At 33.6% G+C, this 15968-nt stretch overlaps 1 protein-coding gene across 1 annotated transcript; it reads left to right on the top strand.

Annotated features, from left to right (window-relative positions):
* The first annotated feature begins 12417 nt into the window (after positions 1 to 12417).
* LOC137927089 (uncharacterized) lies at positions 12418 to 15388 on the top strand. Its single transcript, XM_068770870.1, has 2 exons — positions 12418 to 12620; positions 15074 to 15388. The coding sequence occupies exons 1-2, from the start codon at positions 12503 to 12505 to the stop codon at positions 15364 to 15366; spliced, it is 411 nt and encodes a 136-aa protein (XP_068626971.1). The 5' UTR covers positions 12418 to 12502; the 3' UTR covers positions 15367 to 15388.
* Positions 15389 to 15968: the final 580 nt, after the last annotated feature.

Genomic DNA, 15968 nt, shown 5'->3' on the forward strand with positions numbered 1-15968 from the left:
TTAATAATAAAACGTGTAAAAAATTTTCGCACCCTCGTGAACTAATATAGCGGAATTGCCGAAAACGTACTGCAATCATCATTAAGTTCAGATATAATGAGCAATTCTCTTTTACTAGCAACGAGATGCCTCAACAATATATCGATTCTAGAACATTCGATTTTAAATGTTTTTACAGACATATCATTCGGTTTAAATAAAAATCTTTTAAGTTAAACGGTTTTTTAAACGGTTTCATTTGATACCCATATTGTGGTGGTTGTGGAAAAATATATACCTAGTCCGCCATATTGGAACGGCGTCCATCTTGAATTTTAAATTTTGACATAATCATCGTGTTTTACTAATGTAGCCCTTTCATTTGATACCCATATTGAGGGGGTTAAGGAAAAATATGTAATCCGCCATTTTGTATCGGCGGCCAACTTAGATTTATAATGTTATTGATTTTATTATATTGTATTGTCATCTAAATTAAATGTGTGTAACAAATTTCAGATCAATCTGACAACGGGAAGGTGCTTAAATTTCAATTTCTAATTTTGACACAAATAAATAAACAAATAAATTCCGTACGGGTCGAACTAAATAAAACGTCACGATTTCTAATCATTCCTTCAACAGTTACTCTGTTTTTATTAATTATATTTACTAATAATTATTCTGTAATAATTCATTACGTTACCTATTTATTTTATATCTTCACATTTCTATCTCCACTTATAATCCTGTAACAATATTACATTTTACTTTACAATAACATTATTAGAGACAATAATATAGTACAGGCAAAGCATTTGACCTATCTTGCCTAATGTTAAGCAATGACGAAGTCTATATTATATGCTTGCCTTGAAGAAAATTATTCAATCTTGTCTTGAAGACTCCTAAGTTTTTTTTCTTTATGGCCCCCGCTATTGGAGGCCTCTCGTACCCCTAATTAGTTGGGATCAGGGTCTTTGTTTACAAATAAATTTTTCAGATTTTTCATCTTTATTCTTCACCCACTGTCATGCTTCTCAATTTCTTTTATTCTTACCTTATTTCCATCACGATATCTTTCATTTTGTTCTTTCATTCCTTCTTGCTTTCGTCGCCTTCCTTCCATCATCTTATTACTCTTAGGTGACTGAGACTCATAAGTTATAATTTTCTGGAAACAACGACGCAGGTAGATTGTTTCACTCGGCTGTTTGGACTATAAAAGTATTAGCAAAACGCTTAGTGCGGATGGAAGGTATTTCAACCGTGTACGAATGACATGAATGTTCGTCTTGTTTTCCGATGGGACTTTTTTAACCTTTTAAGCAACTGGCAACTTTTTTAATCCATTAAAAGTTATTTTAAATATTTCACTTCACAAATAAATAAATTAATTTATAATTACTATATTTAATATTAGTTTAAATAATTAATAATCTAATTAGAAATGAGGAAATTTGGAGAAAAATTAAAGTCATAGACATAGCTCGAAGAATTGCTCATCTGAAATGACAACAGACGGGGCACGCTGCTCATGCAACCGTCAGGTTGTAGGGACCAAACAAACGCGTAATAGGCAGACCCTCATACGATATATTCAAGGTTGCGAGATTTCGTTGGATCGTGTCGTGGAGATCTTCGGTAGAGCCGTTTCCATGCAATAGCTGCAAGATGTACCAATAAGACCATCTTTGACTAACTTAAGATTAACAGAGTCTTTCTCCACAATATACTACCACTGTATTAAACTACTTTGGCCACGTTATATATGATCAGATAACTTCGATAAACTAATGCTTGAGACGACTAGACGTTAAAAGGCCACGTGAACCATCACCTACCCACTGGTCTGTTCAAGTCAAATCACTGGACTCATCACTACTGCTTTGATGAAAGCAGAGAATACAATAGTACGGAATGTGCTTATCGTCAATTCCGTCAGGGTATTTCAAGACGGAAGATGAACTTCACAAATAATGAAAGTACAAAGAACAGAACATTATAGGATAGTGTAATGTGTAATATGATCTTTTGTGATTCATCAAATATTTTACTGTAACATATACAGGGTGATTATTTATAGGCATAAAAGCTTCAAGGAGGTGTACTTATTTATAGGTGTAAAAACTTTGATGGGGTAAATTTTTAGCTAATTTGTCAACAAAAATCTTTATTCCTTTCACGTCCATTTTCAATTACCCTGTATAAATTTGTTACTCTGAAATATGTTACCTTGATTTTTTTATTCGAATTCGACAGGCAATCCAAATCTGCAAGAACATTTAATAATAATAATAATAATTACGCTTCATTTCACTCCATACAAATGACTTAAAATTAGTTATTTTAAATAATAGTTTTGATAATTTTGTACTAAGTTTGTTTGGACCCCCTCAGGGTAAAAGCCTGTTCCAAAGCTTTCCATTTTTCTCTATCCTTGGCAACCTGGAGCCAACCATGCCGCAGCCACGATTTCGTCAGCCCATCTGGCATTAGGTCTGCCTCTCCTCTGGTACCTCGTGGTCCCGTCCATTTTGTAACTCTTTGTATCCACCTGTTATCAGCGAACCTCGTCAAGTAGCCTGACCAGCTTTCCTTTATTTGGAGGCAATAGGTAAGTGCACCAGTTATACACGTTTTTTTGAGGGTGGCTGTGTTCCATTCGCAAGAACATATGTTGTAAACAATAAATAACATTATTACACAGAAATCAAAATTATAATAGAGCATTTTTTATAATAAACATTATTTGTTACTTCTGGGACCATTGATTTTTTAATAAGGCATACCATACATAAATCGAACACTAATGAACTATAAATTCACCCTTTTTAATCTTTTACATCTATAACTAATCACTCTGTATAAATAATTTAGAGCGACATCACGGATTATAGCGCGCTACATATCTAAAAGCGATCGTAATTATATATAACTTTCTCTTTCGCACATCTTCTGTCGCCTCACACAGACGTCACGTATGATTGGTTGTAATGTAGGGATTGTGATTGGTTGTGTAAATATGGTTCGTTCTAAAGATTTATTAAAATATTTTTAAGGTTTTGTAACTAAAAATTGATTCTGTTCTCTGCGTTGGAGTGTTAGTTCCATCTCTAAGAGAATATATATGTTATACACATATGTTTGTATGTTTAAGTATGTATGTCTATGTATATGTTCGTTTGTTTGTAAATATGTATGTTTTGTACCCGTAAACTATTATTAGTACTTCTACCTTTTCTATACTATGGTAGTCTGTGAGAGATTGCCTTGTGTGATAAGACCGCCCTTTGTACTTTTTTTGTATATTATTGTGAAACTATTTAAATGTATCATAATGTGTACAATAAAGAATATTAAATAAATAAATAAAATAGAGACACCGACTGGCTGGATAGATCTTCTAAAAATAAAATTTAAAAAAAATGTAACTTCGATATGATAAAATCGATACAGTACAACACTATACGCGATACAATATGAGTTCCAATTTAGAAGCAAGCAAACTATTAGGTCGATAATTAAAGATATTAATATCGTGTTATACCGAGTTATATGAGATCCACCTAAATTACTTTTCCAAATAGCCCATCATTTTAATGTACCGTACACGTTGGCTCGGTATAGCTCTCAAATATCTCATATAATATATATATATATATAAAAAATATAAGGGTTGATCGTAGAGGGGTGAAAATTTATGGTTGTATGTATTCTTGTATGTTGTATCATAAAAAAAATAAAAACAAAAAATTTCGTTAAAAAATAAAACAAATTTTTTAAGTGTGAACAACCTTTATCACTTAGGGGTATAGAAAATAGATAGTAGCCGATTCTCAGACATACTGAATACGCATATTAAATTTGGTAAAAAAACAGTCAAGCCGTTTCAGAGGAGTTCAAGTTCGAACACCGTGACACGAGAATTTTATATATTAGATATATAGATGCTCCTATTTTTTTTAAATAACAAATTCTATTTATTGCTATTTTAACCTTTTAAACCGTCATGTTACTAATGAATAAGCAATATATATTTTTAATTTTTATCTCATAATATCCCATCACCATTATCAAATGGAGGTGGTAGTAAAAGAATTATTTCTACTCAAAGCACATATATATTTTATTACTATCTCCTCGCGTAGAGTAATTTATCGTTTCCATTTATTTATCACGCAACCGTAAAATTTACATTCAGCCTTCATTTTATTTCCTTTGTCGTTAACATAGAAATAAAACTACATATCCCCCCTACTATAACCTCGACTCCCCCCCATCCGGAACTTACATGAGTCGTAGCGGCTTCTCTAGTTGAGTCTTCTTCGTGAAATGTTGCCATTGCTCTCTCTTCTGTAAGAAAAGGATCAATATTTAGCCACTTCCGCACATGTAGCGGTAGTCGCGCAACAAAGTGCACCGCCCGCCAGCCCGCTGATAAATGCATATGCGGCAAACAATGCGAATCACACAACAACACTCTCTGTGTTTGGCACTAATCGGTGTAACATAACTCTTGAAGATGCCCCGTGGAGGGGTGAAACACGTGTTAAGTAATTTGGCAGTGGCGGTGCACTTTGTTGCGCGACTACCGCTGCATGTGCGGAAGTGGCTAAATATTGGTCCTTTTCTTACTTAGGATGGACTTCCGCGAGGTAACCTCTGATTCCATTAAAAATCTGTCTTCTGTATGTAAAATTAGGCCTTTAAAGGTTGGGATGGAACATGGGAATCCCACGCCAGAACGCGCCATATTTACGTAGGGTAAAAGATAGATCTACAACAATTCTCACGTTGTTGTCATAGTCAATTAGTCGCTGAATACATGCAGTGCAGGACAGATCATCATGCCGATGTTTGGGGAAGGCAGTGGGCGTCCATCGGCTGAAAAGAAGAATCATTATAGCTGAACTATCTATTAATATTCTACAGATAAACGATTTTAACAAAATAAATAGAAATGTATGACAAATTATGTATAGAATTGTTATGTATCAATAATGATAAAAATAAAATGTAAGAACAAAATAAATAAATAAAAAAATAAAATAAACGTACCTAGCCACCTTAGAGTAAGAAGATGATGGAAGAAAGGCGAGGAAATAAAAGAAGGTATAAAAGAGCAAAACGAAAGATATTGTAAAGGACGAAAGTAAAGAATGGAAGATATTGTGACGCGTGAAAGAGAGTGATTAATAAAGAAAATACTGAAAAGTTTATTGAATAATAAAGTCCCAGATCCCAATAAGTTAGGGGTACGAAATAAAAAAAAATTATTCTACAAAGGAATACAGAGAATTCGACGCCATGAAAAAAAGTTCGTCAATCCAAGACCTGTTTTAAGATGGAAACAGTATCGATAATAGCTTCAAGTAAATAGTTTAAAACGTTTTGTTTTAATTAAATCAATTATATTAAATACATAGGGAAAGCATTAATCTTTTACTTGTAACCTGTCATATATCATACACCCTTTACAAGGAAGTAATCTGTCAACTTCCAGGGGTAAAAAGGGATGGTAATTTATCATACTACCGTATACGATGACAAAGAATCATTTTAATTGTTTATATATATCACATAAATCATGTACATAAACACTATTTATATACATACATATATATATATATATATATATATATATATATATATATATATATTTATATATAGTTCTTTGCTCGAATGAAATTAATACTTTTGGATACATATATATACACACTCACACACACACAGACACACATATACACACACAGCCAGACATAAGTTTCCGTACTTTTTTTATATAGACGCTTGGTATTAAAAACTTTTTTTTGCTCACATAAAGTAAATAATAATAGATAAAGACTTTCTCAAGTTATAGCGAGACGTAGAGAAGTAAGAGTTATTTTTATATACGTATATTAAAGGTTTTGTTATTAATATAGCCTTATCGCTATTCCTAATTACAATATTAATTCAAAAACACACTGTAAAACTGTTATAAGAGGTAATAAAGATTTATGAACTCTGAAAACAATATTGCAACAGGTTGATTACTATGTCCAAACATGATGGATTCATTCTGTGTTTTCTTTATTTTCATTCATACAGTTGTGTCGATTGAAAAACAAGAATTCTGTAGTAAATTGAATTGCGAAATATGGCCGGAAATCAAAGTATGCGGAATCCGGGAGGAACTGGACGGTATCCGACTAAGGTTGTTCAATAACGAATGCCAACTATTGAAATATGGCTGCGAGGTAGACGATAAAAAAACATACGGAATCATCAATCTAGAATATTGTACGAAAGCGTTCTCTGCAGAATCAAATAAAGATATAGAACCAAACAAGTTTCTTGAAGAACCACAAAAGCATGCAAGTAGAATCAATAAATGCTCAAAAGTTAATTGCAAATCAAACAAACAAAGTATTTGCGGTATATTAAAACACAACGATGGTTACAAAGTAAGACTGTTTATTGATGATTGCGAACTAGAGATTCAAAATTGCAAAGCAAATATAAACTTTACTGAAACAGATTCATATATTTGTGATTCTATATTTAAAAATGATGTAAATATACACAACGATACAGAAGAAATACCTGTAGATAATACAATTAAAAACATTGTGATTGTAGATACAGGTACATTCGGATTAGTTGAAGATATAAATCAAACTATTGAGTCATTTTTTGCCGCAACTCACGTTATGGATTTACCGATGCGTGAATTGAAATCTGATTTATTTAATAATATAACAAGACGAAGAGGAGTGAAGATAGCTGGTCCTGTGAAAGTTTTTCAACCCTGGACAACTATTCCTAGTAACATTAGCGATGACTACATGCATATTCCGACTTTATCATCATGTTACCATAAATGTCCAACGAAATGCCCAGACACATATGCCCCGGTATGCGGCGTACCTGGTATTGTAGCAAGGGAGCCATCTTTAATGTTCCAGAACCACTGTTTTATGGATGTTGCACAGTGTAAAATGCGCTGGGAGGAGAAGAGTCCAACGGCTATTAGTTCGTCGTATATAGAGTCGTCTTTCATGTTCTGTTTGGGTGATCAGTTGAATGCGATGTATCGTTTCCTGCCGCTAGTTAGAACGTTGCAGCACATGGGACGTTTGAAAAAGAAAGGAAGATTCAGGCATAGACTTCGAAATATGAGATTTTTTAATACACTCCTTTCCAGAGATCCTAAGTTGATGGGATAGTATGTTCTTCTATATTCTTTAATATCCATGCAGTATTTTATTTACATCATCAGTGTTTTATTTCCTAAATTAAATCATCGCTTACTAAATAGTTTCATGTTTTTTTTTTGGAGAATCGTCAATGACATTTTTGTTATCTTATTTAATTATATCACCTTCATCATGTCAACCATTGAAGGTGCATTGCCAAAGATAGGTCTTCTCCGTACAATTTTAAGAGGAAAGATTTGAAGCGGCTTGTCAACATCTTTTTTCAATGACATTAACAAGATTATTTTTCTACCTTGTGGGTGTACGTTCTACACTGAGCTTACCAAGCTACTAAACTACCAAATCCTTAGGGTCCCAACGGCCATATCTATATATATATATATATATATATATAGAGAGAGAGAGAGAAAGAGAGAGAGAGAGCGAGAGAGACTGAGAAGGAGAAACAGAGAGAGAGACATATATAAGGCTTGAACAAGCCATTCTAATTACCAGAAAATTAAAAGAAGTAAATAAAATAAAAATGGGTAAAAATGTTTTATTGTAAGATTTGAGGTGATGCATGGAAGGTATGTAAATAAAAGCAATAAGAATAAAAGAAAATATGAAAGAAAGAAAAAGATAGAATGAGATATAACGTATAAGAGCTGTCTCCTCTGCCATCCTAGCTATGCCAACATCTGGCAGCCACATTATAGACAAAACGTGACGAATACGGCAACCACCAATACAGATACATGTACACAACCTGAGGATGACAATATGGAGTAGGAATGATAAAGTGGTCGCACAAAATTTAAAAAACTGGACATATTTAGAGCGTCGCCAAATATATCAAGAGAAAACACTGTTACATACGAAAACATAAGCGGAGATTCAGAAACAATATACGTATATTTAAAAATAAAGACACGCACGCTAATATCTGTGGAATGTAATCCTAATAATAATAGAAATTTCTGGAACATAGTAAAAAAGTTCAAATCACTGAGACGTAATCTGTAACATCTTGTCGCTTCGAGGTCAATGAACGGATAACGTGGTTCGTCTTCAGCAAACCAATGCATTGTTACTCCGCTGACTCGTGTCGTTATAGCAGACAGTTGGATGCTGCATAATTTATGTGTCTCACAAGTTGGACCGATGTTTGCGTTCCTAATTGTATTTAAAAGTCAATTAGTGACTCAAATTCGCCGAGACATAGAAATGTGAATTGTAAAAGTTTTTTAGTTGTGTTTTTCTTTGTGGATTTTTACTTTGAGATTTTTTTAAACTAAATATATTTACTACCCAAAATTTAATTCCAGTTTTATTTTGGATCGTATTCTCAATGCTGCCCAAACGGCATTTGCAGATCTATGGGTTGAAGTGGCAGAACACAGAGTACGCCTAGTCCAGAGTTCCCCAAACTTTTTTGTGTCGTAAACCCCTTGCCATGTTTTTCCGTGTTGGGTAGACCCCCTACTTACCTGATATTGATTTCCTGTAAATTTTTAACTGTAGTGAAGTTAAGTGTATGTTCAAAATGTATTGCGACCACAAAGCGAATTCCAACATCCTACAACTTACACATTTTTATAAACATATATAATAATTTTTTTACTTCATAGGTACTTTTATAAATAATATAAATGTTTTGATAGTATAAGATAGTATGATGTAAGTAAATAGTTACTATCAGTGTATGTATTGAGATCCACTATCGTGGACCCCCATTTTCATTTCATGGACCCCCAAAATTTTTTTTCGCTGACGTAGGCCCCTTGCAGGTTGTCATAGACCCCTAGGGATCGATATAGACCACTTTGGGAATCACTGCTTTACACCTATACCCCCTAGTGGCCCATAGTCTTAATAAGCCTGTGCAACCATGGTCTATGGTAGAGTTCCCCAAACTTTTTTGTGTCGTAGACCCCTTGCCATGTTTTTCCGTGTTGGGTAGACACCCTACTTACCTGATATTGATTTCTTGTAAATTTCTAACTGTAGTAAAGTTTAGTGTTAAAAACTTAAAGTAAAAACATATGTTAATTTATACATTTATTAATTGAATTTAAATTAAAACTACTCCAAATATAATTTTGTATCTGTTATGTAAAATATACGTAACATTAAATGAACATAAAATAAACTATAAATAAAATAACGTAAGCAATAAGTCAATATTTTTAGTGAGAAGGATGAACCTGATGTTTTAATAATAAATTATCAACATTTGGCGGCAATTTTGTAAGGGTAACTCTTAAATCTCCTCGGCTAATGATGTCCAGTCTGTGGACCCCCATTTTCATTTCATGGACTGCCAAATTTTTTTTCGCTGACGTAGACCCCTTGCAGGTTGTCATAGACCCCTAGGGATCGATATAGACCACTTTGGGAATCACTGGCCTAGCCTAACCTGTTTTAAAGGAGCGAAACTGGAGTTCTCCCAGAGGCAGCCGGGTTCTTAGATTGCTCCATGAAATGACCATGCCCAAGGACCTCCACTAGGTAACCTTGGCTTGGGTTATCATGCATCGATAATACCCTTAATAGCTTGGACAATTGCTCATTTGGAGTGGGCATGGCATATCATATAAGAGCAACTGATAGCCTTTGGAGCTGAAGGTTATGGCCACGATGATGCATTGGGGTTATTCCCCCAACACAGTCAAGGTCGTCAACGTGATGATTTTTGGGGTAGACTTTTATCTTGAGCACGTCATCTGGGCGTAACCGAAGGCTGTTGAAGAGGAAAAGGTTCTCAAGTAGCAATCACTGACCGGTAGACATTACGTGGGTACGATCTCCACTGGGTCAACACAATCAAGATCACGCAAAGTCGCTGCGGATAGCGTTAATCAACGTAGTGATTGTGGGGGGAGTCCAGTGCCTTGGGCACACCATATGAACGCAACCGATGGCGGTTGTAGCCGAAAGATTCTTTAGTGACTTAGAGTTAAATTGACAGTGTCTTATAGAAACTTGTCTATACAGCAACAATATACAATTAGGGGAATCCCGTAAATCTCCTAGTAAAAATAAACAAACCATCGGTCAGTTTATGCCTATAGATATGTTAGTTATTATACTTAGTTTACATTTTACCAAAAGACTCTGTGTTTGGCACTTATCGGTGTAACATAACTCCTGAAGATGCCCCGTGGAGGGGTGAAACACGTGTTGAGTAATTTGGCGGTGGCGGTTGTGTGATTCGCATTGTTTGCCGCATACGCATTTATCAGCGGGCTGGCGGGCGGTGCATTTTATTGCACGACTACCACTGCATGTGCGGAAATGGCTAAATATTGGTCCTATTCTTACTTAGGATGGACTTCCGAGAGGTAACGCCTGATTCCATTAAATATTAATTTACATTTTACCAAAAAAACAAAAGAAGTCGTTTATAACAAACGAAATTCTTCATTTAAATCAAACCCGACAGTTGTGCTTGACCAGTATTATTCTACCTTTTCGTGCCATGGCCAACCTTCTTCTTCTTCAGCTGGTGGACGCCCACTGCAAGGTTAAGACCTGACGATGACCAGTCTTCACCAGCATCCAGCGATTTCTCGCTACCTTAATTATTTTGACAGTCTACCAAGTGGAGGGTTTGCCCACGCCGCGTCTACCAACTCGTGGTAGCTACTCAAAAGCCTTTCTGCCCCAACGAGACCACATTTAAACTAGCCCCATACCCTAACTTAACTTTTCTGAAATCTTTACGCCCCCCTATGTAACGAACAATTTTTATATTAAAGCGAAAGGGTTAAAACTCATGACCATTCCACTTTGAATAGCCCTGTTAATAATTAAAATGACCCACAGTGGGGCATGGGTCCCACGTTTGTAAACACTGAGTTAAACATATAATATATGATAGGCATTTTTGGTACAGTACGTAATAACCTTGCAGCCTTTTATCAAGTAACGATAAATAGTTGCATAAATTTTTATTCCTAATTAAAATTCGTATTTATATTTATTTTCATTGTTAACTGATTTTAATTATTATTTTTACTTTATAATAACAATTAAATGTTTTAATTTTATAAATGCATATGTAATATAGATTTTATTATAACTTCTTTTATAAGTTTTCATCTGAAACTAACTTAACTTTAAAGTTTTGAAACATATCTCCGAATTTACAATACGTCGCTGTACTTTCTTTACATGATTTTTTATCAAGCTTTTATGCGAGTTTTAAAATTAAAATAACATTCGGTCATAGGTTAAATCTGTTCGTACGTCGCACCGGCACGAACATATCCTGTCTTCTACCAGTGCTCCTTGTTCCTACCTGCTGAAGCCTGACCAGTCCTGGTAGATCGTGCGGCTGCTTACCACCGCCATCAGGGAAGTACCGAGCTGCGGTGTAAAATCAGACCAGGCCTTCTGGCCACTACCCTTTTGAATGAAATATATTTTTCTTCTGTTGCCGAGTTCGCTGTTTTTTTTTCTTTTACTTTGAACAGGTGCGCAGTGCCCTTGAAATGAAGGTAAAGCTAAAAGTGAATGTAGAGAACATCGCCTTAAAGATGGGCGACGACAGTCTTCGTCCATCCTTCCTGTCCTTTCCTTTCCTTTCCTTTCCTGTTCTTTGCCTGCAGGGTGGCAGGCAATGCAATTGTTAAGAATAAAACCGAGTAGGAACAGAAACAAGAAATGAAATAAAAAAGCATGTAAACGATTTTAACAAAATAAATAGAAATGTATGACAAATTATGTATATAATTGTTATAAATTAATAATGATAAAAATTATTGAATAATAAAGTCCCTGATCCCAATAAGTTAGGGGTACGAAAGGCCTCCAATAGCGGGGGCCATTAAAAAAAAACACCTTGAACAGGCGATAAATAAGGAACTAGTATAGTACGAGTATATTCAATGATATATATATATATATATATATATATATATATATATAAATTCAGATATACCGTTCTTCTACTGACACGATTTATGTGAAAACATATGTACTTGTAAAAAAATACCAAATTATAATGCAAATTACTTTCAAACAAATGTTAAGTGAAATTTTTAAAAAGCATAATGTTTTTACACCTTTGCGAAGTTAGAGCATGAACAAAGAGCTCATAATTGGTTCCGTATGCTTCCATTAGTCACAGTATTGGAGAAAATACGAAGGCTGTTCGTTTAAAATCGTGAAAACAAAAGAGCGATTTTCACTTATACATTTCCTTAGTTAAAACACCAAGTTATTTATTCAAAAACTTTAGTTCGAAGCGAAAGATTACACGAAACACATGTTTTCATAACACATAAGTAAAATACGAAAATATATCTCAATATATATATTAAAATATATAAGTAATAATGAAAAAAGTATTAGTATTGTTTCTAGTTATAGGCTGTTGTTACTGCTTGGAGAATAATGAATTACTTCTAGAAGAGACAAGAGCCAAAAAGAAGAAAGGTTCCTCTAAATTATTGGGTGAGTAATAATATATATTTTATCTATAAATAGAATCACACTAATATTTTGACTTTAAATCCGACAATAGTAAAATTCAACCGAATAATGAACAGTGTTACCAATGTAGTGGACTTGATCTTTGACATTCTTCAGCTTGTAGAAGAGTTATTTAGATTTATTTTAAGAGAAAAGGTTTTTTTTTCTCATCCTAACTCCCTTACGTTTTATCTCTATTCTGTAGATGTAACACTAGACTATCTAAAAACTTATATTTTCCAATAAATGAAAAACACTTAAATTAATTTTAAAATTGTAAACACAAAGATAATTTATAAAAAAATTCCATTGCAATATATGTGTACAGATATCAATCCGCTATTACCTATGCTTCACATACATTTCATCATTTAAATTTTGATTTTATCATTTTTCATCATTTTTTTGATCGATTTTAAACAGAAATCATTAAAGTTCACCTATTTATAATCATCCTGTATGAAGTGAGCAATCTGAAATATGTTAGATTAATTTATTTTTTGCAACAAACCAATAAATGGAAAAATTTTAAAAAAATTGCGGTAAACAAATTTTTTTAAAACGCTTTTTCTAACTTTATTATCTTTACATTATTTAATAATTCTGAGATTATTGACTTTTATATAACACATTAGAATAAATCTGAAGTAAATAATACAGATTTAGTTAAATAACTTCAGTTATATGGACACAAAATATTTGTTCACAAACTTTACTCTGACAATAATACGACGTAATCAGATACGGGGATTTCCCTGTTTAATATAGTGCAGACGTGGCATTTGCCTAATCCCATACACCCTGCCTTCTGGTTCTAGACGATAGCATAACAGCCTTATCAGAACCTATAGAGCTAAGTTTAGCAAGTTAAAATTATAACTTCAATACTGTTTATTTACTTAATTTATAAAATAATTTTGAACCTTCTCTGTGTAAAACATTCGTTCAAATTTAATTTATATCGTGGAAAGTCATTTCGTAAATAGAACACGAACTTGTAATAAAATCTATTTTGTTGTACTTTTTATATCAGTCTAGTTTTGATTAAACTATAAAAAAAAAGGTGAAATTTTATTTCGAGATGTTTCATATTACTTTTATTTATGTCAGAATGATTGAATCTTTTAAAGTGATTTAAACAAAAAATGCAATGTAAGCCAAAAAAAGTCATACGGCTAGCGCAAGGCAGGCAATGGGCGACAATTGGTTGATAAAATGTTGATGAGACGTGAGGTATATCATCAACATTTTGTCTTGTTTGTTTGCAGTGTCGTTAAAAGTATATCAAACTTGAATATTATTATTTATTTAAATTGTCAAGTTATTAATATTATTTGTGGAACATCTAGTTTATTTAATGTAGATAGAAAAGCGTATAATTTTGAAGACGGGAACAAAGCTCTTTCAGGAACAATCAATTGGTTTACAGTTGACAACTTGCTTTTAAATTCTTAAAAAATTAAAAGTTTAAAATTTTTCCCAACGAATGTTAAATCAAATGCCCGTAATAATATAATAATAAATGGTTTATTTTTAAACTATGTAGACTCTATGGTGTTTGACTAATATATAGCTACTTCTGCTATGCAGTGGTAGTCGTGCAATGAACTGCACCGCCCGCCAGCCCGCTGATAAATGCGCATGCGGCAAATTGTCTAGTAGTTCTCTTCTAGGAGTTTTGATTCGGTATTTGGCACTGGTCGGTGTAACATTATTCCTGAGAATGCCCCGTGGAGAGGTGAAACACATGTTGAGTGAATTAACGGCGGTAGTTGTGGTTTGCATTGTTTACCGCACGCGGTTTATCAGCGGGCTGGCGGGCGGTGCACTTCATTGCACGACTAATGCTGCATAGCGGAAGTAGCTATATATTAGTCCCTTTCTCACTTAGGATGGACTTCCGCAAAGTAACGCCTGAATCTATTAGATACTATGGTGTTTTTGGTGTCGCAATTGATTCTAAACAGGTCAGGCTTTGTACTACAGCTTATGCCGTTAGGAAAATAAAACGTTACTCTGATATTGATATTGAAGGATAGTTTATTTTACTTATTTTCACAGTATTTATATGCGTATGTAGGTGTGGATATTGAAACCTAAAGTTTTACCAGAGCAAATCGAGCAATAACAAAATGAAATCCCTGTCCCCAACCAGACAGGGGTGGAAAGAGAGGTACCCAATAGGGGCCAAAAAACGAAAATAAATACTACAGGCCAATAAATTCTGGCAATACAAAGTCTTCAGGAAAAGATAGTAAATTAAGGGTAATTTAAATATGTGATGTGATTTTTTAAAAAGCCTTTTTTTTACTATATTAGCATTATTTTTTTAAACCGTTGAGTTTTAGATAGAGTACCTTCTCTAAAGCTTTCATATCTATAATCCAGATTCTATTATAATCACATAATAATTCTAATTTGTTTATTCTGTCCAGGTATGATACTTCTGTTTATCTTCTCGAAGCTGGCGATCTTCAAAGCTGCATCTGTGTTCTTCATGATGGCGTTCTTCCAGAAGCTTTTCTATCTTTTTGGTGTCTTCCTCAATTACTTCCTCAAGAGTAAGGGATCCAAGTCAACACCATCACCAGTGTACGGTGCTCCGGCGGAGTACAACACTATTGGGTATAGTTACGGACCTCCGGAACACGAATTGAATTCAAAAGAGTCCGGACTGAATGAACTCGGCGGTGCCTTCGATTGGCTTATTCATAGGAACGTGAAATGATTAAATAGATTATATTTTATACTACCAGCATTTTTATTTCTCAATTTACCTTAAATAAGGTCGTATGTAAATTATTAAAAATAAATAACCGAAAATTTTAAAAATGGAAAACATTTATAACTTGTTTTAAAATAGAATAACGATTTAGAATTCTATTTAAATGTTGCAAGTAATGGCTAGTTTTTATTAGTTGATAAAAGATGGCGTTCACATTGCACAACGCCGATAGATGGCGCTGGTTGGTATGGTGTGTTTTTGTTGCTTCCTAATAAATTTAAATGGTTGAATTTATTTTGTTTTACACTACTTACCTTCTTTTTATTTTTCAACTAACTTGAAATGAAACTGTGTGTGTATGAAAAAAAAATAAAAATTAATGTCGAAAAAACCATTCAGCCTTGTCAACGAAGTTCCTATGCCGGACTTATTTATTTATTAATACTTACAAATGTGTGAGAACCTTTAATATGATTTTATATACAAATGTTTCATAACTAAAATTTAATATAATATTCATAAATGTTTATATGTACCTTATATATCTTCCTTTGACAGGTTACCCGATATATTTCGCTGTGTCTCAAAAGCGCTTGTAGGATATC

Source organism: Battus philenor, unplaced genomic scaffold, assembly GCF_028537555.1.
Source record: "Battus philenor isolate CCGP_79_NKW_IND1 unplaced genomic scaffold, ilBatPhil1.0.hap1 SCAF_3, whole genome shotgun sequence".
In the NCBI taxonomy this organism is placed as follows: Eukaryota; Metazoa; Arthropoda; class Insecta; order Lepidoptera; family Papilionidae; genus Battus; species Battus philenor.